Below are 20819 nucleotides of genomic sequence, written 5' to 3'. Positions count from 1 at the left end.
TGTTATGGAGAGAGGGACAGGGCAAGGCTTTGAGGGAGATAGGAGGGGATATGGGATCATGGGCAGAGATGGAGTTTGGGCTTTGGCAAGGAGAAGGACTACTTTACCTTTTGAGACTAAAGCAGATGAGAGCAATGGTGAATGTGTAGAGGATTTACAAGGTGTGAAGACTTGAGTTCAAATCCAGTCTCAGACACTTACTAGCTTGTATGACCCTAGGCAAATCACTTAACCTCTGTCTTCTTCCCTTGTAAAAAGAAAATAATAATAGCATCTACCCGGAAAGGTTGTGGTGAGGATCAAAAATGAATTCATATTTGTAAAGCACTTTGCAACCCTGAAAGTGCTATATAAAAGCTTGCTTCTATCAAGTAGGGAGATGAAGGGACTCCCGTTCAGTGGACTCATTCATCTCAGTAAAGGAGGGAAGACAAGCCTTCAGAGAGCAGGGTCGAGGCTTGGAGGGGAGAAGGCCGTGGGAAATGTGAAGATTACAAGAACTGCCACTGAGTTGAGGTCAGAAAGCACAAGTCTGCAGTGGGCCCCGTCAGCATGATTTTATCCCTTTCTTCAACCTTATCTATGGGAAACTGAAGGACTTGGAGTTGGGTGACCTGGGTTTGGACCCAGGCTCTGATATTTACTGGCTTGTGACCTTGGGCAAGTCATTTCACTGCTCTGAACCTCAATTTTCTATCTGTAAAATGGGGCTAGTCGTTCTTGCACTGGCCTCCCTTATATGGTTGTGCTGAAAAACAAAATGAAGTGTCAACTTCACAACTTAATGGAAACCTGAGGGGCTCTTCTTAGGCAGCAGACACACTGATGGGGCTTAAAGCATTCAAGGACTCGACCCCTTCAACAACCCATTCTGCTTCACCTTTGAATCCTGCCTCTCCCTGTCCTCTCCATGTTTCCACCTGGCAAATCATAACAGCTCTCGTTTCTTTTTACCACTGAACAATTTGCACAGATGTCTGGGATGTCTTGGTGTGCAGATAAGAGCAATAAGGATGGGCAGAGGGAGCTACAAACACACTCAATGGACTTTGGAAGATGAAAGGTCACTGGGGGCTGGTAGGAGAGGAATGAATTGGAAACAGCACAGAGAAGTAGAGTAGAGGTGTTGCTAGCACAGGGCAGATGGGGCTTTGCCCTAGGGCACCAACAGAGGCTCTATTCCTCCCTGTGGAGGACTCTATCCCTACAAGTCCTGGAAAGGGCTTCATTGGCACTGGAAGTAACTGCCTGCAGGATTGTGTCCCACTTTCTACAGGAAGTCTTTCTCACTTGCTCTTGGTTCTAGTACCTTTTATTCAGGTATCTAACTTGTTTGTACATAGTTGTTGGCATGTTGTCTCCTCTGTGAGATGGTGAATTTCTTGAGGGCAAGCACTGCCTTTTGCCTTTTTTTGTCTCTCCGGTGTTTATCACAGTGTCTGGCACATGGTAGATGCTTAAAAAATATTTACTGACTCACTGTAGAGTGCCAATCCTAGGTCCCAAGTCCCACCCCCTACCAATGCCCGTTGCCCTGAGGGATGACCAAGTCCTCTCCCCAGGTAACTTCCTTCTTGTTTGGACAGCTCTTTATCCCACTATCCATTAGACTGTTATCTCTATAATTATCCCAAAGCCAGACAATTTGATTTGCCCCAGGAGCAGTAATTCCAAGTAATGGTGTTACTGCCTCCTTTTCAAGCTTTGGGTCAGGAGGAATTGGAGAAGGGATGGATATTGGTGGCAAAAGTTGTAAGGTTTATGGTATGTCTACAGGGAGGTAGGTTTCTGTGAAACAGAGGGAGCATGTACAGGTTGAAAAACTTGAGGACTCATGATGGAAAATGGTATCCACATCCAGAGGAAGTACTATGGAATCTGAATGCAGATTGAAGCATACTATTTTCACCATTTTGTTGTTTTCTATTTTTGCTTCCTTGTGGTTTTGCCCTTTTGTTCTGATTCTTCTTTCACAACATGACTAATGTGGAAATATGTTTGACATGATTGTACATGTATAACCTATATCAGATCTCTGGCCATGTTGGAGAAGGGGGAGGGAAAGGAGGAAGAAAAATGTGGAACTCAAAAATCTTACAAAAATGAATGTTGAAAACGATTTTATATGTAATTGGGGAAAATAAAATGCTATTAAAGTTTTTTTTAAAAAAGAGAAAAAGAAAAAAGAAAGAAAAGCTTGAGGACATATCCACTCATTAGTGATAAAAGGTAGGTTCCAAAGCTCACAACAGAAGGGACTAGGTGCTAAGTGGCCCACTGCCAAAGAAAGGACCCTGAAGAGAAGGGGGTGATTAGAATAGGAAAGAGTCTGAAAAGTGAAATTAGGATGGGCATATTACAATGAGATTGGATGGGGGCAGCTAGGTGGCACAGTGGATAGAGCACCGGCCCTGGAGTCAGGAGGACCTGGGTTCAAATCCAGCCTCAGACACTTAACACTTACTAGCTGTGTGACCCTGGGCAAGTCACTTAACCTCAATTGCCTCACTAAAAAAAAAAGGAAAAAGAAAAAGAGATTGGATGGTAAGGGTTGGGAAAACCAACAGTGGCTCTCTCTTCTCATTGACTCCTACCCACTCTCTCATCCAATCGTCACTTAACAAGGTCCCTTCTAGGACTAGGCCCATTACCTATTTCCCTCTTCCCTGCTTCTTACACCCATTTTATCACCTCTTTCCTTGTGTGTGCAAACATGCGTGTACACACACACACACACACACACACCCTCTGACACATCTTCTCCAAGTGGGTTGGCTCCCCTTCCTTAAATTACCTTCCTGGACTGCTTTGCTCTTCCAGATCCCTATGTGCCATTGACTAGCTCCCTTCCCGTTACAGAACTCCAAGCCAGAAAATATCTGTGTTTGAAGGTCTGATGGCCAAAATATGTGATTAGATTGGGGGTTGGCCTCACCCAGGGCACCTGGGGCTGATGACTCACAGCTAAGAAACTAGGTGTTAATCTCAGTGGGAAGTGGAAAGGGAAGGCATAATCAGGCTTGCCAGTGGGCAAGATGAAGGGAAAGGGAGCTGTAGAAGCCAGGCAATGGGAGTCATCCAAGCTTGGACCCAGCACAAGGCAGCCCAGGAAGGTGCTCAGTTGTGCATACTCCAAGCCAACAGGCTAGTGCTGACCAGGTCAAAGTCACCATGAGAAAGTCAAGTCCAGCTGCTGCCCAATAAGCCCCAAATATTTATTTAATGATTTGTCACTAGCAAAAGAGACAACTCAGCTTTATTATGCCTGAAACCAGCAATAAGGAGGTCAGAATAGGCCTTTCTGTAGCCAACCAGCTAAGGGATAGAAGAGGAGATAGAGGAGGCAGAACAGAACATCAAATGATGACTGGAGAACATGCCCTATAAGGACCAAATGCAGGAATTAGGGATGGTTAGCCTGGAGAAGAGAAGACTTAGGGCAAACAGGATCACTGCCTACAAGTATTTTAAGGCCTGTCCCATAAAAGAGGAATTAAACTTGTTCTCTTTGTCAATAAAGGGTAAAATTCTGGGGAGTAACAGGTAGAAAATAGAGATGGATTTTAGGGTGATTTTAAGCCAAACTTGCTAATAATTAGTGTTGTCCAAAGTGGATAGAGTGCCAGGCCTGGAGTCAGGAAGATATCCCCTGGGGTTCAAATCTGGCCTCAGACACACTAGCTGTGTGACCCTGGACAAGTCACTTAACCCTGTTTGCCTCAGTTTCCTCATTTGTAAAATGAGCTAAATCTCTGCCAAGAAAAACAAAAATGGAGTCACAGTAAGACATGACTGAAAAACGACTTAACAAAGTTGAATGGGGTGCCCAAGTATCTTCAACTGGAAGTCACTAAGAGATTGTAGGAGCATGGTGGAAGATTCTTGTTTAAACAGGGTTTGGACCAGATTGTCACTACTGCCTCAACCAAGTCTCTAATTTTCTTTAGAATCCTAAGAGGAGGGGCAGCTAGGTGGCACAGTGGATAAAGCACCGGCCCTGGAGTCGGGAGTACCTGGGTTCGGATCCGGCCTCAGACACTTAACACTAGCTGTGTGACCCTGGGCAAGTCACTTGGCCCCAATTGCCTCACTAAAAAAAAAAAAAAAGAATCCTAAGAGGATACACTAGTTGGTTCTGTACTTCTTAGCCATCAGTAGTTCACAGGGGAAGACAGAGACTAATGGAATGCTGTTGTAGTGCTAAGTTCTCCCCTCCCTCTTTGGAAACTGTTAAGCACAAGTTGGATAACCATTTGTTGGGCATGTTGTAACAGATCCTTGTTTGTTTTTTGACTATGGGTTGAATTATAAAGTCACTGAAGTTTCTTCCAAATTTGAAATTCTGTAACACCTACCCCACCAACTGCTTTATCTTTTTGCATAAATCACAAACATTGTGATTGTTAGGATAAGCTTTAAGAAAAAAATAAAACAAAACCAAAAGTTCCAAGTAAATGGATTCCCCTGCTTTGGGGGAAATTAAATGGTAACACGAATAAGTTGACCCAGTCCCAGGTCTATGATTGGCTTCTTCTTAGGACATCACTAACTGCAGAAGACATCAAATCAGTGATCCCTGTTAAGTATTCAGACATAATTCACTTGCTGCTTCCTGATGTTTGACTTTTCAAGTAAAAATACTAAAATTGGGGGAGAAAAAAAAGAACTCTAAGGTGAGATGTGGACCCCAGAATCTTCCAGGTCAGGTCATTCTTGTGTTTGAGGTAATGAGGAAATCTTTCTGTACTTGTTACATTTCCCCATTCTTGCTTGTCCTACAGGGAAAGAGGCATGGAAGGAGGAATCTGGCTCAGGGAGTCCTTGCTACCATTGGTGGAGAAACAAAACCCAAAGGGGTGGTTTCCATATTGGCTGTGGAGCTGGGGACTATATCCCAGATCAATGAGCTCAGCTGAGCCAATGCAGATGGACCAATCTCAGATTGGCAGGGGAAATTGTATGGCTGCAGACAGCAGAAAACACCACAAGGCCATGAAGGAATGGACCCCTCAAGCAGGGAAGGAGTCAAGAGGACTCCAGGTAGACACCAGGAACTATTTACTTTTAAATGCCCCAAGCCTGGGAGGGGGACGTTTTCTCTTTGTCCAGGAACCTAATGATCATTCTCCAGTGAATTCTGGTTGATTCTAGACAAGAGCTCTTCCTTGGTCTCATAAACAAACTCTAGAAGACACTCAGCTTTTGTTCTGGGGTGGGGAACAAGCTAAGGTGACTCAAGGGAAAGAGGAGCTAGGCTATGGAGCCTGCAGGACAAGGGTTGCAGTGTTGCTGTAGCTGATCAGAACCCAGGGCATCGAGTAGGCTGGGGGTGAGTGGCTGAGGCAGGCATGTCAGAAGCTCAGAGATCTCTGGGTGGGGTTCAGTTATAAAAAGTTCCAATAGCAGTGAAAGGTGAAAGCCCTGAAACTGAAGGGCAAAGGTGCCCCAGAAGGAGCAGATCCAGAGAAGGCTGACTCAGGGTTCCAGGATGGGGGGGGTCTGAAGGAACCTTAGATGATCTAGTACAATTCCCTCTTCTTACAGCTGAACAAGCCGAGGTCCAGGGAAGCCAGAGGTCCCACAGGCACTAAAGGGAAGAGCCGGGATGGGAGCCCAAGGTGGCCAAAGCCACTCTCCCTCCTTCCCATACCTCACACAACTATCTCTTGTTGGTCATTGGGAAGTCACTTCTACCTGACATTCTCTTGTCCAGGTAGTCCTTGACATTGTCCTGCTATGCCACTATTTCTCAGCAGACATTTCATTTCTCCACTACACTGTGGACTCTGTGTGGGGGGAGATGGGGGTTGGGGGGGACGTCTCATGTAATCTTTGGGGGGGGCGGGGCAATGGGGGTTAAGTGACTTGCCCAGGGTCACACAGCTAGTAAGTTTCAAGTGTCTGAGGCCGGATTTGAACTCAGGTACTCCTGAATCCAGGGCCGGTGCTTTATCCACTGCACCACCTAGCTGCCCCCTGCCTCATGTAATCTTTGCCTCCTGAGCCTTAATCACCAGGCTCCTTCCATGGGAGACTATTTATAAATGATGGCTGAATTAGATTTTGGAACTGGCTTGTTCCTCACCCTGAAGGACCATGGGAGGCTGCCCATGTCTCTATCCTGTGGGGACTTGAGATATACAGTTGTGGGAAATCAAGGAGTCTGGGAGGAGAGGGGCTCTGAAGCTGCATCAACAGCCTGACAGAAGCCCACAAGGAGGGTATGGAGCCAGGGATAGTTGGGGGCACAGTGGAAACCTAACAGAGAGGCAGCCTCCAAGGAACTGGTGGGAGGTGGGGATTGATGATGCTCAGGCTGAGTGATGGGAGGTCAGGCTCCTGGATGTACTCTGTATGGTTTTGCCCCATTATCCAGGGGTCCCAAGCCCAGGCACATACATGGCACTCAGGAGCCACAAAGTCTCATACCCCTTTCTCATCCTTCCTAAGAAGTAGGGGCAACAGAACATCTCCAATATCTTTATTAAGATGCCCCATAATAGGGGCCTAGGGACGCACTCCCTCAGCCCTGGTACCTCCCAGGAATACCTATGGTTCTCCCCCTTTGGGACCCTCAGAGAGATGCTGGGCACCACATCCCTCTCTAAGTCTGTCCGGATACCCTTGTGCACTGTCCACCATCTTGTATTTCTCAGCCTTTCCCCAACAGCTCCCAGGGCAGGGAGAGGGAGTCACAGGGAAGGAGGGAAACAGACAGGTAGGGGCCCAAGACCTATTTCCAGAGATGGACTAGACAATGGAGGAGCAGGAGTAGTCTTCCTCCCCTCTTTTCCCTTCAGTCTCTGTCCATTAGGAATATTCCTGAATAAACTTGGTATAAAATTGGCTCAGTTTCTCTAGAAGGATCTTCAGCTTCTCCAGAGAGGGAAGAATAGTCATCCTGGGGGTGGAAGGGAAGGGGAGGAAAGGTCAGTGGTTAACATCTCCCCTCAGTGCTCTGGAAGGGGCCCCTGAGCCAGCAGGCTGCAGTTCTCACAGGCAACCTCCCTCCCCATCTACCTGAAGTGGTAAGTGCCATCCTTCTGACCAAAGCCACTACCAGGCACCACGCAGATACCAGTCTCCTCCAGGAGTTGTAAGCAGAAGAACATATCAGCAGGTTGGCCCAGCTCCTGGGCAGTGAGAGAAAAGAAGCTCACATGCATATACACACACACACACACACACACATATATGCATATGCACAGTACATGAACGAACACACACACACTCACAGAGGCATCAGGGTCAAGGCCCTTAGGTCCAGACCACCCCAGCCCCTCACAGCCCATCCCCACCGCCCACCCCAAGGAAGGGTTGCCTCACACCTTTGCATGCTGCACTGCTTTGGGGGGTAGCTGGATGCGGGGGAAAGAGTACATGGCCCCTTGCACTGGGTTACAGTGGATGCCAGGGGTCTTGTTTAAAATCTTCTCTGTGAGCAGGGCCTTCTCTGCCAGGTCTGCTAGCACAGCCGTCTTCTCCTGGGTGGAAAGAAGAGTGGGGGTTCAGGCAGCATGTCCACCACCCCACCCCACAACTTCAGGGGGCAGTCTCTGAAATGGACAGCCTGCTGGATCCCTACAACACTCTGCTGAAACTCTCTGAGGTCTCCAATGACCCGACCCCCAGATCCAGCTGCCATTTCTCCTTCCTCAGCCTCTGCAGGTTTAGACCCTGTGGCTGACAGCCTCCCTTCCTCCTTCTCCTGCACAACCAGAGGCAGCACACACTGTCCTGTCCCCGGGTTCTTCTCCCTCTCTGTCTAGTCCTTCTCTGTCTCCTCCTGGCCTCAGTGTGGGTCTGCCCCTGGCCCTCCTTGCTTCTATTTGTACTTTCCCCCTTGGCAATCCCATCAGCCTTGTCTCCCCCACTCTAAGGGAAACTGTGCCAGCAGGGATTATTCCATCCTTTGTACTGGTTGGCAGGAGGGAAGAGCTGCTGAGTGAATGAATCCCATCTTTGCAGAAGGTGCCCAGGTCTGTGTCCCCTCTTTGGGTGTCATCGAATCACATCCCGCAGAACTGAGGTGATGCCTCCTAGTGGGGGTCCCCCTGGCACCTCAAATCCAGCATGTCTAACCTCCAGTGTTGCCCCCAACCCAGCTGCCTCCTCTTTCTGACCTCCCCACCCCTCCAGGGCACCAGGCTTCTGTGCTTGTTATCTGGATCTCTTCCTCCTCCCTCCCCTCTCCCATCCAGGTGATCTCGTCCCTTTCTTCCTCACTACTCCCACTTCCATCATGCAGTATCTGCCCTCACTGCCACCTGCCTTCCCCAATGGCTCCTCTCCCCTCTGCTTTCTCCATTTGTCTGCCATTCCAGCCTCCCCATGGACTGGCACCACCCTAACTTTCCCAACATTCCTTCCTCTTCTCCCTGCACTATATCTATGGCCACACACTGCTTACTCCCTACACCTCGAGAAGGGATTGTGCTCCCTGCAATACAAGCCTTTGTCCATATTCCCCTGTGTGCCTGGGATGCTCTCTTGGGATGCTCAACATTTCCAAAGTTCTCCCATGCTTCACTGTGGAACAGGGGTCTCCCTGTGTTCTTGGCAGCCATGCCATGGGGTTTATTCCTCCTCATCCTCTAAAGCCCACCTCCCAGGGCACCACCTCCAAGCAGGTGCCCTGGGTTGGTTACAGCCTTCCCTCTGGCCTCACAAGGCACCTTGCTTGCTCTTGTCTCATGCACTTGTGTAATATTGTCCCCTTTTTCCCCCTTCAGCCTGTGAGCTCCATGAGAAAGACATGGCTCATGTTGCATCCAAACCAGGTCCAACCTTCCCTGGCACTCAGTATCCCCAGGGCTGTGTGTTTCTGCTGGATCAAGTCCTAGCTCTCACATTCTCCATGTATGTGACTTTAGGCAAGTGCAAATCCTTGGCCATGCTTCAGTTTCCTCTCCTCCACAAAGAAGGGATTGGACCAGACCATGTCCTAGGTCACTTCCAGCTTGAAAGAGAGGCCCCCATCTGTGATCCCTGGAACCACTTACCCCTGGAAATGTTACTGGGAAGAAGGTTCCCCAGCATGCAGGGTGCCCCATCCCATCCCACCATCTCCCTTGGCCTGGCTCCTACTCACCTGATGGAATTGCTGATAAGAGGGATCCCCAGGTTTGGGGGGATTCGTCACTATGTCCATGATAATTTGCCCTGGTACAGGTGGGCACAGCCGAACTGACATCAGTTTTGTCATCTGCTGCTTTACTGAAGGGTCCATATTCACCACTTCTGTGTAGCCCCCTCGGAACCCACACCTGGGAAGGGGAGTGTCAGAGGATCAGAAGAACCCAGGAATTGGGGAAGGGGTTCCAGGGAAACTCAGGGCCTTGGGCATGCCTGAGCAGTGCCAGGGGATGGGTGGGGCTTATTATCTGGGGATGATGATTTCTTATTCATTGGGGGGGGGGGTGTAGGGTGGATTCCCACATCTCCCTGGCTTGGAAGGATAGGAAGAATCTCTGTGTCTCCCTGGCCAAGAAGGGGAAGCAGTCCCTGCATCTTACTCGCCCATGTAGCCTTTAGAGCAGGAGTGGAAGGAAGCAAGCTCAAGCTGCTGGGAATAGGGTGGGCCCATCTCCATCAGCACCTTCTTGAATGAGTGAAACTGGGATCCCTCAGCATATATGTTGTCCTGGTAAACCTGAGGGTCCAGGTAGAAAGGAGGTCACATTCCCAGTGAAATCCACCCCTGAGGCCTCCCCTCAGCCAGCCCTAACCTCCCTGGCAGGACCCCTGCCTAAGCACCTCATCAGCCAGCAGGAAGAGATGTTTCTCATAGGCAAATCTTATGACAGCTTCGATGTTCTCACGGCTCTGGACCTGCCCTGGGTTTTAGGGTAAGGGGTACAAAAGGGGATAGCAGGTCATAGGACGTCACAGGGGACCAGAGGGTGACAGAAGTAGACTGGCAGGGAGTTCTGGTGCTAAGGCTAGGGGGTGGGGCAGGGGATGAATCCATGAGCAGATCCCCAACCCAAGACTCGGGGAGCATGATGCCCAAGGGCCAGAGGAGGGGGTGGACAATGGGACCAGATTAGCAGGGGAGTGGTTGAGGCTAGGGCCAGGGAAATCTACCTGTGGGGTTGCCAGGATTGATGACACACAGGACCCGAGGCTGGCAGTGAGCTTTGGCCTGATCTAGTGCCCTTTGCAACTCAGACACATCTAGTGCCCACTGATGCTCCTCATCCAAGTAGTAGTTGATCTGGACAGCATCAAATTCAGCCAGGGTGGCTGAATACAATGGGTATTGGGGAATAGGAATCATGACTCCTGTCCTACTCTTGCCTTTGCCTGACACCAACAGATTCAGCACTACCTGGAGAAGACAGGGAAAAGCTGAGTCAGGGGACAGGGCCTCCCTCTTGCCAATACCCTTAACTTCCTTCCCCAAAGATGGGTTCCAATGAAGATTGGATGTCTGAGGCCATGTGCCTTACTGGCCCTGATCAGGAATCTGTATGTACCCTTCCCCCTCCCCCTTTCCCTGCCAACTGGGCACAGGCTGTGCCAAGCTTGGTTACAATGGGGGCCTCTGTGCTGATGGCTTCTAGGGGAAAGGCTGAGCAGGGGGGGGGTGGGGAGGGGTCTAAGGAAATCAGATGAGGGGAGGGAAGAGATAAAGAAAGAGGAAAATATACCATGATGGCTGTGCTGGCTCCTGTGGACAGAAAGATGTTCTCAGGGTCAGAAGCAATGCCCCCATCACGCTGCTCAATGTACCTGGCCACATCTTCTCGAATCAAATGGATGCCAGAACTGGCACTGTAAGCACCTAAGCCGGGGATTGGGGGGGGGGGGAAGGATTGAGATGGGCAAGGGTCAGAAAAAAAGCACGGGGACTATGGGCAGAGCCACACTCCCATTTAGATCATAGGGCCCCTGAGGGTGGGACCATGTCTCCCCTTCAGAACCATTGTATTTTAGATACAAAGCTGCAAGGGGCCTCAGAAATCATCAGTCCAACCCCCTCATTTTACAGAAGAGGAAACAGTCCCAGAGAGGGGAAGTGATCTGTCCAAGGTCACACAGCAGAGCTAAGACTCAAAACCAGATTCTTCTGCTAGACATCCAGGGACAAGCTGCCTGAGGTGGCAAGAGGGCACTTTGAGGGAATGGGCAGGGAAAGGACTCACCTGCACTCTGGCCCTCACAGGCCTGTAAGATTCTCATTGCCTGTTTCTTGGCATCTTCTGGGAAAGATGGGCTGCTCAGGAGATCCGGGTACTGGCAGAGGGCCAAAACCTGAGAATTATGTGGAAGAAGGGAAGGGCACAAAGTGAAGGCCCATGGGGTCCTCCCCAGGGAGGGAGGGGACAGGTACTGAGCTGGAAGGGAGTGGGGGGGGGGGCCAGGGCCTCTCACCTGGCGTATAAAAGTGATTGGCTTCTGGCCCATAGCATGGGCGTCTCCAATATTGGCCCGGATAATCTCTGTAAAGGGCTTCTTCACACCCTGGAGAGAGAGAGAGGGAGGGAGAAGGAGAGGGGAGAACTCTCGCTCTACCCCTCATCCTCCTCCCTGCCCAACTGTCTGGGCTCCCACCACCAAATGACCCTGAGGGGAGAGGGGGCCTGGCCCCTCCCAGTGCCTGCCCCATTCTGCCTAGACAAGCTACAGGGCCCCTGCCAAGGGGTGGGAGAGCACAGGATGAATTCCTTACTCATTCAGCCTCTCCCCTACAGCCCCACAGCCATACTAAGGGAGGAGGGCAGAAGGCTCTGAGCCAGGGGCCCATCCCAGCTGAAACCCCACAACTGGGAAAGGTGGTAAGACAATTTGGGTCCACCTTCTCTTCCTGACCACAGTCCACAGATGCCTGGAGAGGGTGCCCTGGCCTTGTAGGGGACAGGACACCTGTGGCAATGTCTGGCTGCACCCTCCTTACCCCTATATTACATCTGTTCTTCATACCTATTACTCAAGGGCTTTGTCATCTTTGGGTAATCTCAAGCATGGGAACATGGAGCCCCTGACCCAGGGCATGTGCAAAGGTTGGCATGGAGGTTATGTGGTTGTGGGACAGGTAAGTGACATCCCTCAAGAATTAGGTATGGCCATAACTGAACCAAGCTGGATTGGGAGGAAGAGGTTGGCAGGGCTAAGCACGATGGTTAGGTGTTTCACTTAACCATTGAGGGAGGGAGGGCAGGAAGGAAAGAAAGAAGAAGGAAGGAAGGAGCAAGGGAAGGAGGGAGGAAAGAAGGAAGGAAGGTCATTGGAAGTGTTGGTGCTTACCCCAGGGAGAGATTACAGCTCTGACTGAGCAAGTATCTGGGAAGGGGACAAGGGGTGAGAAGAACCCAGGACAATACCTGTTTCAGCTCTCTCTCCAGCTCCATAGCCCGCAACAAGATGGGCCCTCTCACGGCATACTCCACATTTTTCACGGATTGGTTCATGGTGTCCATAGTCAGCACCTTGTCCCGAATCCCATTCACTAGCTGTTGCTTCATGTTACTGTTTGCCATGGTCCTACACGGAGGAAACGTACGAAGCCTACTCAAGTTCCCCATCCCATGATAGGATCCCATACAGCCTCCCTCATGGCAGGGTAAGGCTGCTGGGCTCTTCTGGGAGGGTGTGAAGGAGAGGTGGGTGGGGGGGACAGAGGAAGAGGACTGAAGGGAGCAAGGGCAGGAAAGAGATGGAGGGAGAGGAAGAGGAGAAAGGGACATAAAGGCACCACATAAGGCTACTGGGGAGGCAGGAAAGGCAAGAAGGACTTTCTAGGAGAAAGTCAGAGGGGAAGGAGGATAAATGGGGTTTAGGGCCCAAGAGGGAAGAACAGACAGGGAAGAAGGGGTTAGAGAGGGAGGCATGCTGAGGTGAAGTAAGGAGGAGTAGGTCAGGGAAGAGGGAAGAGCGGGACATGTTGGAAAGACGGGGTAGGAGACGAAGGGGTTAGAAGGAGAAGGGGCAAAAAGTGAAGGGGAAAAAAGGGCAGAGGGATGGGGGAGGGTGGCAAGGAAAAGAGAGGAGAGGCATTTAGGAAAAGAATAGAAAGGTGGTGAGGGAACGGTCTCAGAGGATCAGGTAAAGGAATTGGGGGAGCAATGGTAGGGTGTTAAACCTGTGCTGGGGAGGGCCCAGTCCCCTCTCCGGCTCAGAGCCTGGAGATCCTGGATTGTCCCATAGAGAATGGATCGAGAAGCGAGCTGGGGCCCCGGGCCCCCTGCCCCGCCCCGGCAGCCCTGGCATAGCTCTGCCCCTGGAAAGGGTAGGGGAGGGGAGGGAGCGAAGGTAGAGGCGGGGCTTAGGGGAGGACGCCTGTCACTGCCAGGAGCAGGGAGACAGTCACATAGCTAAGACGAGAAGAGGAGAGAGAGACCCAGACCACCACGGGCTAGAGACAGAGACAGAGACAGAGACATAAATGGGAGAAGAGAAAGATGAGGGAGGTAAGGGTCCAAGATAGGAGACAGACATAGCTGAGAAAGGAAAAGAGCCCACACTCTCAGGGGGAAGACAGACAGCCCAGGCTTAGGGAGTAGGAAGTCCCTGAGGGTGTCAGGAGGGGTGTGTGTGTGTGTGTGTGTGTGTGTGTGTGTGTGTGTGTGTGTGTGTGTGTGTGTGTGTGTGTGTGTGTGTTTCCTCCAGCACTTAGGCTGTTACCCCATAAGGAATCGGGTGAGGCTCAGCCCCTTCATCTTGTCGTCTGATAAGGGCTGGGTTTCCCTGGCAACTGGGCAGGGCCCCAGGAATCCTGGTTGAAGGTGGGGAATTCTGATAACTTCATTCTAAACCCCCTCTGCTGACATGAGCACCTGGGATTGCTATACATTGGCGGGGGAGGGGTGGGACTCTGTTCCCTTCCTCCTCTCTTGCCCGCCTGCTTTGTCAGGAAGGCTTGGATCAGGGAGCAAGAGGTTTGGAGCTGGTGACGATTCAGAGCCCTTGCCCCAAGGCCAGAACGGAGGAGCTGCGCGGCTCGTCCTTGGGGAAAGTCCCTGGAAGGCTCCCAGAAGGGGAGTTCTCTCTGTTTTCCTAAATGTTTGGTTTCTGGACTTTGGGCACAGAGACTTTTCAGACACCAGGGACAGGGAGATGGACAGAAAGACTGATTTGCACAGCAGGGATGGGAATCCGAGGAGCCAGCAGACGTGTAAGTAGTCTCCGGCCCAGGCCATGCATCTGGAGATCCCTTTCTACCTCAGCTGCCTATAGTTCCTGCTCCCCTGGGAGGTGGGCGTGGGCAGGAGAAGGTCCCCCAGAGTTAATGTAGCAGGAAAGACTAGAATAAAAAACACAGGACAAGAGTGGAGCCAGGCAGAACGTGAGTGGAATGGGGACTTTGCCCCTTGGATGCCAGCATGGGAGAGGACAGGGGGTGAGGGAAGGGATTTCTTTTCTGTCCACAACCACCACCACTGATGTTCTGGGTAAGTGTTTGGCCTCTACCGATACCATTGGATCTTCACTGGGACTGTCCTTTGAACTTCCTGCACCATCTGAACTTGATCTCAGGGAATTACAGCTTTAGGTCCAGAGACAGCTAAAGGCATGAGGAAGGGGGATGCAGGGGAGCGAACATATAGGGACAGAGGAGAGACTAGGACAGGGGACACAGGGTCAAGGGAAGGGGGACAGACAGAAGCAGAGAAGGAATCAGGATCACACACTCGGGAGAACAAGGACAGTGGGAAAGAGAAGAGGGCAGAAACCGGGATGGGAACAAATCCAAAGGCAAGGATGGGCACAGGGGAAAAGAACAAGGGTCGCCAGGGAGAGAAATAATAGGGATTTACTGAGCGTCTGCAGTCGGCCCAAGCCTTAGACTAAGTACTTTATTAGGGAGGATAGGGATGGGGCTAGAGTTGGGGCAGGAACGACAGAGGAGCCACTTGTTCCCAGAAGGGCTCAGATCTGTCCCAAAGAGAACACCTTAGGTGTGCTGCTCCCTGGGAATCCTTAGTTCCCCAATCTTCTAGGCTCTTGATTGGTGGGAGAAGTTGGATAGGAGCTACTGATAGGCTCCCCGGGCCCCACCTCCTCCTCCCTCTTATCTGCCAGACTATAACTCCTCCAGGCTTCCTGGGCACCCAAAGGCTTGGGGGAACGGGGAGGGGAACGAAGAGGAAAACCAGACTTTCTAGAGGGATGAATCTGCAGGAAGGAAGGAGTCTGAGGGAAGATGGAAGTCAATGTGGCCATTCGCTGGCCCCAGGCCTGAAGGGGAACCCACTCGGAGGTGACCCAACTAGGATGTGTGGGGTCATTTTGTTCCCAGTCCTGAGTGACAACTTCCAACCCACCTCTAACACACCTGTCTGGGGTGGGACCACAGTCCAGCCCTCTCCCCTTACCCCACACTCACCTCGTGGGTAGTGTCCAGGTTTCCTAGGTCCTCTCTCCGTGTTCCCCACCCCTGGCAGGAAGGGAGACGGTCAGAGGGACCCACCAGTGGGCAGGAGGAGGAGTTAGGAGTCCCTTATCCTCCTCTGGCCCCACCTCTCCCTTTCCCTTCCCTCAGGGGCCACCTGTAAGTCGCCCAGCCCAGCCTCAGGCAGCTGCAACCAAATTTTGCTCTGCTTCCAGATAACTGCACAGAGCTGAGCCCAGCTGTGCTTGGCATGTTCTCAGCCCTAAGGCTGACCACCGCTCTGCCCTGCCCAGAGTTACCTTTGCCCTTCCCCCCAGTCCTACTCTATGCCAAGAAGCAGAGATGGCCCAGGGCACCCGCACTGGCTTTGAATCTGCCCTTGCTTGGAGGTTGAGTGAAAGTGCATCTTTCCTCCCAGAGGTCTCACCTCTTGGAATAAAGTGGGCGGCAGGCTTCCCTCTCCCAGGGTACAATGCTAATATGGGTTTGGACCCCGGGCGGGGCCAGATATCTCCCCTCCCCCTGATGACCTTTTCAGCAGCTGCTGCACCATCCCACACTAAATTTAACCCCAGCCCGCCCATCTGGCCCATCCTCCCCACCACCCAAGCCCAATCACGGGTTCCCTGAGCTATGTCCTTTGCATGTGTGTCCCCCTCCTTCCCTGAAGAAGGGGAAATCAGGAAAGAGGAAAGGTAGACAGGCAGAGGTCACAGGTGTATGGAGACAAATGAGTGGGGCAGTAGGGAACCTGGTCCAGGCCCAGTGCATTGCAAAATGGGTAAGGAGACAACAGCAGGCCAGCTGTGCTCCTTAGAGCCAAGGCATGAATGTGATCTACCTAAACACCTCCCAGGCCCATAGGGTCTTGGCCTGAAATAAATTAAGAGAGAAAAAGCTGACACAGACAGGAACTGGTAAAGTCCTTGACACTCAGAGGGCTGAGGTAAAGGCCAGTCAAGGGTGTTTTCCTAGATCAGGCTGTGGCCCTGCCTTGGTAATGCTGGGTCCTTATCCTGGCCCCCAGGGTGCCTTCACCCTGATATGTATTGGGCCCTAGCCAGCTTGTTGAAGGGGGAGGAGGGAGGGAAGGGCCTGGGCTATGCCACCCTCTTCTCCAATGGCAGCCCAAGAGGAAGCTGGCGGCCTGCTCCTCACTTGCCCCTCCCTCCCCCCATGAGGCCCTTGTCCTAGGCAAGAGGCCAGGGTCTAGGTGAGATCCACCCCCTGGGGAAGGAGGCCAGGGCACTGGATTGTTTCCTTCTTCCCACTGAGGCCCTGGCCAGGGAGCCAAGCTCCTGGTTCATCCAGCTTCCAGGCCAAGAAATCCCTTCTCCCCTCCTTTTCCCTTCAATCTAGCTGGATTCCTGTTGGCTCCAGCTCTGTCTGCCATGTCCTTAACCAACCAACCCTTGCTTCAAAGGAGACGAGATTTAAAAGACCCAAGGATGGGTGTCATGGGAGGGAAGACAAGAGGGGTCATAACCAGGCCCAATAGGGCCTTATTTTCAAGCAGGAGCTGGGTTGGCACACCTCCCTCCCCCTCACATACATGTGAGAGAAATGATTTTTTATTTTTTATTTTAGAAATGATTCTTTTGTATTAATAACCAATTATTATTAAGTTAGGATTAAGGCTTTCTCTGTTTATTTTCTCATTCAGCACCAGCCCCTGGAAACCAGTCTTTGAAGGATAAAGCTGATAGATGAGATTGGCCTAATCCTCAGGGTACATGCTCAGCTATCTTGGGCTGGGCTGGACTCCACCCAACAAGGAGATCTTACTTCTGTTTAGAATGGAAAGAGAATCTAATCTAGGTGAATTCCAGCCCCTAAGCGTTTAGCACCCCAGCAATGGAGTTTAGAGTGACCCAGCTCCTGAAAGAGAAAACCAACCAGAGTGCTCTGGGTAGAGATGGATTGATGACTTTGTCCAGATTTTTGGAAGCTGGGAACAAGAGCCAAGTCTCATGATCAAGCCACATTCCCAGCAGGAGGAACTAGACTCTTAGCCCACCTGCTCATTCATTGTTCATCACTCAGGGTTGATTTTCACCTGTCAGGGGCACCCCCTTTTCTAAAAGTATATTAAGGCATTCAGCATCTCCATTAGGGTGTTTTGGTGACCGGGAGAAACCACTGACCACCAATTGATTATCAGATAGCTTAATGAATCAATTGATTCTTTTGTTTGTTTGTTTTTTTGCAGGCAATGGGGGTTAAGTGACTTGCCCAGGGTCACACAGCTAGTAAGTACCAAGTGTCTGAGGCCGGATTTGAACTCAGGTCCTCCTGAATCCAGGGCCAGTGCTTTATCCCCTGTGCTATCTAGCCGCCCCCCCATCAATTGATTCTTAATTGTCCAGAAACTGTCCCCCAAGTTTCTCATTCCCCTCACCTGTATGCCCACACACACACAGACACGTACCAAATACCTGCACATAGACAATGAATCATAGGTTAGAGATAGAAGATATCTGAGAGACAATTTCTTACGACACCCTCATTTTGCAGAGGAGAGACCAACTTGTTTAGTCACAGAGCTTGGAGAAGTGTCAGTTGAACCCAGGTGTCCTGGATGACACTTCAGTGTCCACCACACTATGCGAATATGACCCCCTTCACTATTTTCTTTGGGCATTCGGTCTATGGTGGGGGGTGGGAGTGGATGAGTCAGCCCTCCCCTGGGCCCATGAAACCCTTCTGGACACCCACAGAAAAATAGGGGTGTGACAAGCAGAAACCAATGTACTTCGTGGACACAGACACACACATAAACACCACCACCAATGGCAGAAGATTCTTTTTATCAAGTTTCACGAAATAAAAATATGGACTCTCACATTCCCTTGTCCCAAACCCAGGGCATCTAGGCACTTGAGGTCAGCCAGTGTATGGTGTGCCTTGTCCCGAGTGAGGGGTCCAGGCACAGGTGGCTCCTGTGTGGCCAGCTGGTAGGAGACACTTCTGTCCAGCCTCTTGGAGTACAGGTGTCTGCTAGGGGGGCCTGGGGCCACCCCTGCACTGCCATTTCGATGTCTCAGGGCCTCAAGGTCTGTCTCCTGCAGGCAAGAAAGGAGTCCAGGCAAAGTTTAGGAGGGTCAAACAGGGAATGGGGCCTATGGCTAGAGATGGGCAAAGCACATGAAAAATGGGCCTGGGGGATGTAACTGAGGGATGGGTGATGTAAATGGGGCAGGAGGTCAGAGGATGGGATGGACACAAACAATGAGGTAAGGAAAGAGGTAGGGCCTCAGGGCCTGGCCCCCTCACCACAGCCTGTGGCTGGAGCTCAGCATCTGTCTGCTTATCCTCATCCTCTTCTGGGGGTTCAGTGGCAGTGGAGGGCTGCTGTTGCCACACAATGGCCTCACGTGCATGCTCTTTGCGGTACAGGTGGGTACGCTCTGTCAAGCTCACTCTACGTACAACCTTCCTGAAGTGGGGGAGACAAGGACCCCCCCTTGAGCTCCCTGCCTGGTCTCTGGAAGGCAGAGTTTGCATCCCTGACACCCCACCATCCCCCAGTCAGTTTTCCTAGCCTCCTGAGCCAGGCCACAGTCAGGCACTGGCCCAGGGCCCAGCACAGGAGAAACTCCACCCCCCACCCCAAGGAACACCTCCCTAGGACTTCCTCCCTCTGGACTCTGCCCTAGAGCCTCAAGCTGGGCTGGGGGAGGTGCCCCAGGGGCAAGAATGGGGGCAAGAGTACATGACCCCTGGAACAACTCTGACGCCATCACAGGTCTCTTGGGTCAGCTAGTACAAGGGGTTCTAGAATGGGAAACCATTCTCTGAGGGGCAAAGGCTGGGCCATTGGGGCAGGCTTTCAAACCCAGCTGGGAAGGGAGATGAGCCTCTTCAGACCAAAGACTGAAAACTCAAGAGGGGAAAGAAGGGGAGGCAAAGGGGGAGAAGCAGGGAAGGAAGCTGGGGAAGGGAGAAAGGGAAGGAAACAACTGAGCACGTACTATGTGCCAGGCACTGGGCTGAGGTTTTGACAGAGACCTCATTTAATTCTCTCAACAACCCTGGGAGGTAAGAGCAATCATGACACACATTTGAAGGCTGAGGAGACTGAGGAAACAGCAGAGGTTAGGTGACTTGCCCAGGATCACCCAGCTACATTTGAACTCGGGTCTTCCTGACTGCAGGCTCAGCACCCTATCCACTGGGCCCCCTGGTTGCCTCTAGGGAGATGAGGAGGATGGAAAAGAAGGGATAGGGCTGGATGGTGGCCTCCTGGACTAACTCTCCTGTCAGTCTGAACTGACATGCACCTTGGCCAGTCAACCACTCCAAGGCATTCTGGACCAGTCGGGTCCTTGTAGGCAAGGGGCAGAGTCCTTGATACCAGGGGAGGAGGATGGTGCCTTCCAGGAGAATGTGGGAAGAAGGGGAAAGGAAATGGATAAACTAGGACAAGCAGGAGGAGGAGAGAAAGGAGGCTGGCTGGGTGTTGGGAGACTGGAGATGGGGAGACGGGGGCGGGCGGAGGGGGCAGCAGGAGGAAGGTGGGGGGATGGCAAAGGAGGGTCATCAGAGGGGATGCTGGTGGAAGTCTGGGGGCAGAGGTAATGACTGAGCAGCCCCAGGGTGTGGGGTCCCCCCCAGTGGCAGGCCCCGGGATAAGCAGGCTGGACCGTGGCTATGGCCTCACCCGCGGCTGCCTGCACTGGAGGTTCGTCTCTGGAGCAGGGAGCCCGAGCCCCGGTGGCGGTCGTGGGAGCGCATGATAGCTTCATGCTTGTGCTTAAGCTCGAGCAGCTTGGCCCGCACCTCTTCATCCCCACACACATCTAGGGGAACAGCAAAAGGAAGGTCCCTGATCTGGGAGTCTTGCACCCTTCCCTTGGCAGTGCCCTTGGTGCCCTAGTGGACTCCTGGGGAGCCCACTCACTCACCCAGGGGCGTCTCATCCAGCAGTGACTTCCCATTCAGATCAGCTCCATGGGCCACCAGCAGCTCCACCAGATGCACCTGTGAGCACAAGCCAAGCTGCCCCTGACACTGCCCTGATGCAGCAGAGAGGGCTCAGCAGCTTCCTGCCCGGCCCTCCCCTCCCCACTCACCTGGCCCCAGCAGGCTGCTGCATGCAGTGGCTCCCAACCATCTTGGTCCTTGGCGCTCAAGTTGGCCTTGTGCTCCAGCAACAGCTCAGCGGCCTCCAGGTAGCCATTGGCTGAAGCAATGTGCAACTAGGGGTGGGAGCCTGGGCTGAGGAAGTCCCATCAGCCCAGGGATGGACAAACTTCCCCTTTCCCCCCTCCCCCCTCCCCGCCCCCGTCCTGCACCCTTAACATCCTTGTCCTAAAGAGTGAAAGAAGCCTGGGAAGCATGAAGCTGGAGACAGGGAGCTCTCCCCTCCTCAGAGTACTCAGGGGCCCAGACTGATTCAGTACCCTACGGGATGCAGCATCTTCCGGGAGCCATAATGAAAGAGGGTGAGAGGGAGAGGTCCGGGATGAAGGGAGGTCTCCGAGGG

The 20819-nt window shown here is 52.0% G+C and overlaps 2 protein-coding genes across 3 annotated transcripts; both read right to left on the bottom strand.

Moving 5' to 3' along the window:
* Positions 1–3239: 3239 nt before the first annotated feature.
* Positions 3240–15824, bottom strand: LOC122736086 (alanine aminotransferase 1-like). 2 transcript variants are annotated; one of them, XM_043978105.1, is made up of 13 exons: positions 15762–15824; positions 15329–15379; positions 12327–12486; positions 11377–11466; positions 11148–11256; positions 10653–10786; positions 10087–10330; positions 9757–9836; positions 9516–9652; positions 9092–9266; positions 7329–7484; positions 7021–7133; positions 3240–6901 (listed from the first exon to the last, which is right to left on the bottom strand). In XM_043978105.1, the coding sequence occupies exons 3-13, from the start codon at positions 12480–12482 to the stop codon at positions 6811–6813; spliced, it is 1485 nt and encodes a 494-aa protein (XP_043834040.1). In that variant the 5' UTR covers positions 12483–12486; positions 15329–15379; positions 15762–15824; the 3' UTR covers positions 3240–6810. The 2 variants fall into 2 exon arrangements, with proteins under 2 accessions (XP_043834040.1, XP_043834039.1); XM_043978104.1 differs by lacking the exons at positions 15329–15379; positions 15762–15824 and adding an exon at positions 13085–13227.
* A 2298-nt stretch (positions 15825–18122) lies between these two features.
* Positions 18123–20576, bottom strand: LOC122736090 (protein phosphatase 1 regulatory subunit 16A-like). The gene is made up of 5 exons (XM_043978107.1): positions 20407–20576; positions 20239–20314; positions 19995–20133; positions 18608–18770; positions 18123–18396 (listed from the first exon to the last, which is right to left on the bottom strand). Exons 3-5 carry the CDS (start codon positions 20066–20068, stop codon positions 18151–18153), a joined length of 483 nt encoding a protein of 160 aa, XP_043834042.1. The 5' UTR covers positions 20069–20133; positions 20239–20314; positions 20407–20576; the 3' UTR covers positions 18123–18150.
* Positions 20577–20819: the final 243 nt, after the last annotated feature.

Source organism: Dromiciops gliroides, chromosome 1, assembly GCF_019393635.1.
Source record: "Dromiciops gliroides isolate mDroGli1 chromosome 1, mDroGli1.pri, whole genome shotgun sequence".
Classification (NCBI taxonomy): Eukaryota; Metazoa; Chordata; class Mammalia; order Microbiotheria; family Microbiotheriidae; genus Dromiciops; species Dromiciops gliroides.
This window is presented reverse-complemented; position numbering and strand designations above follow the sequence as displayed.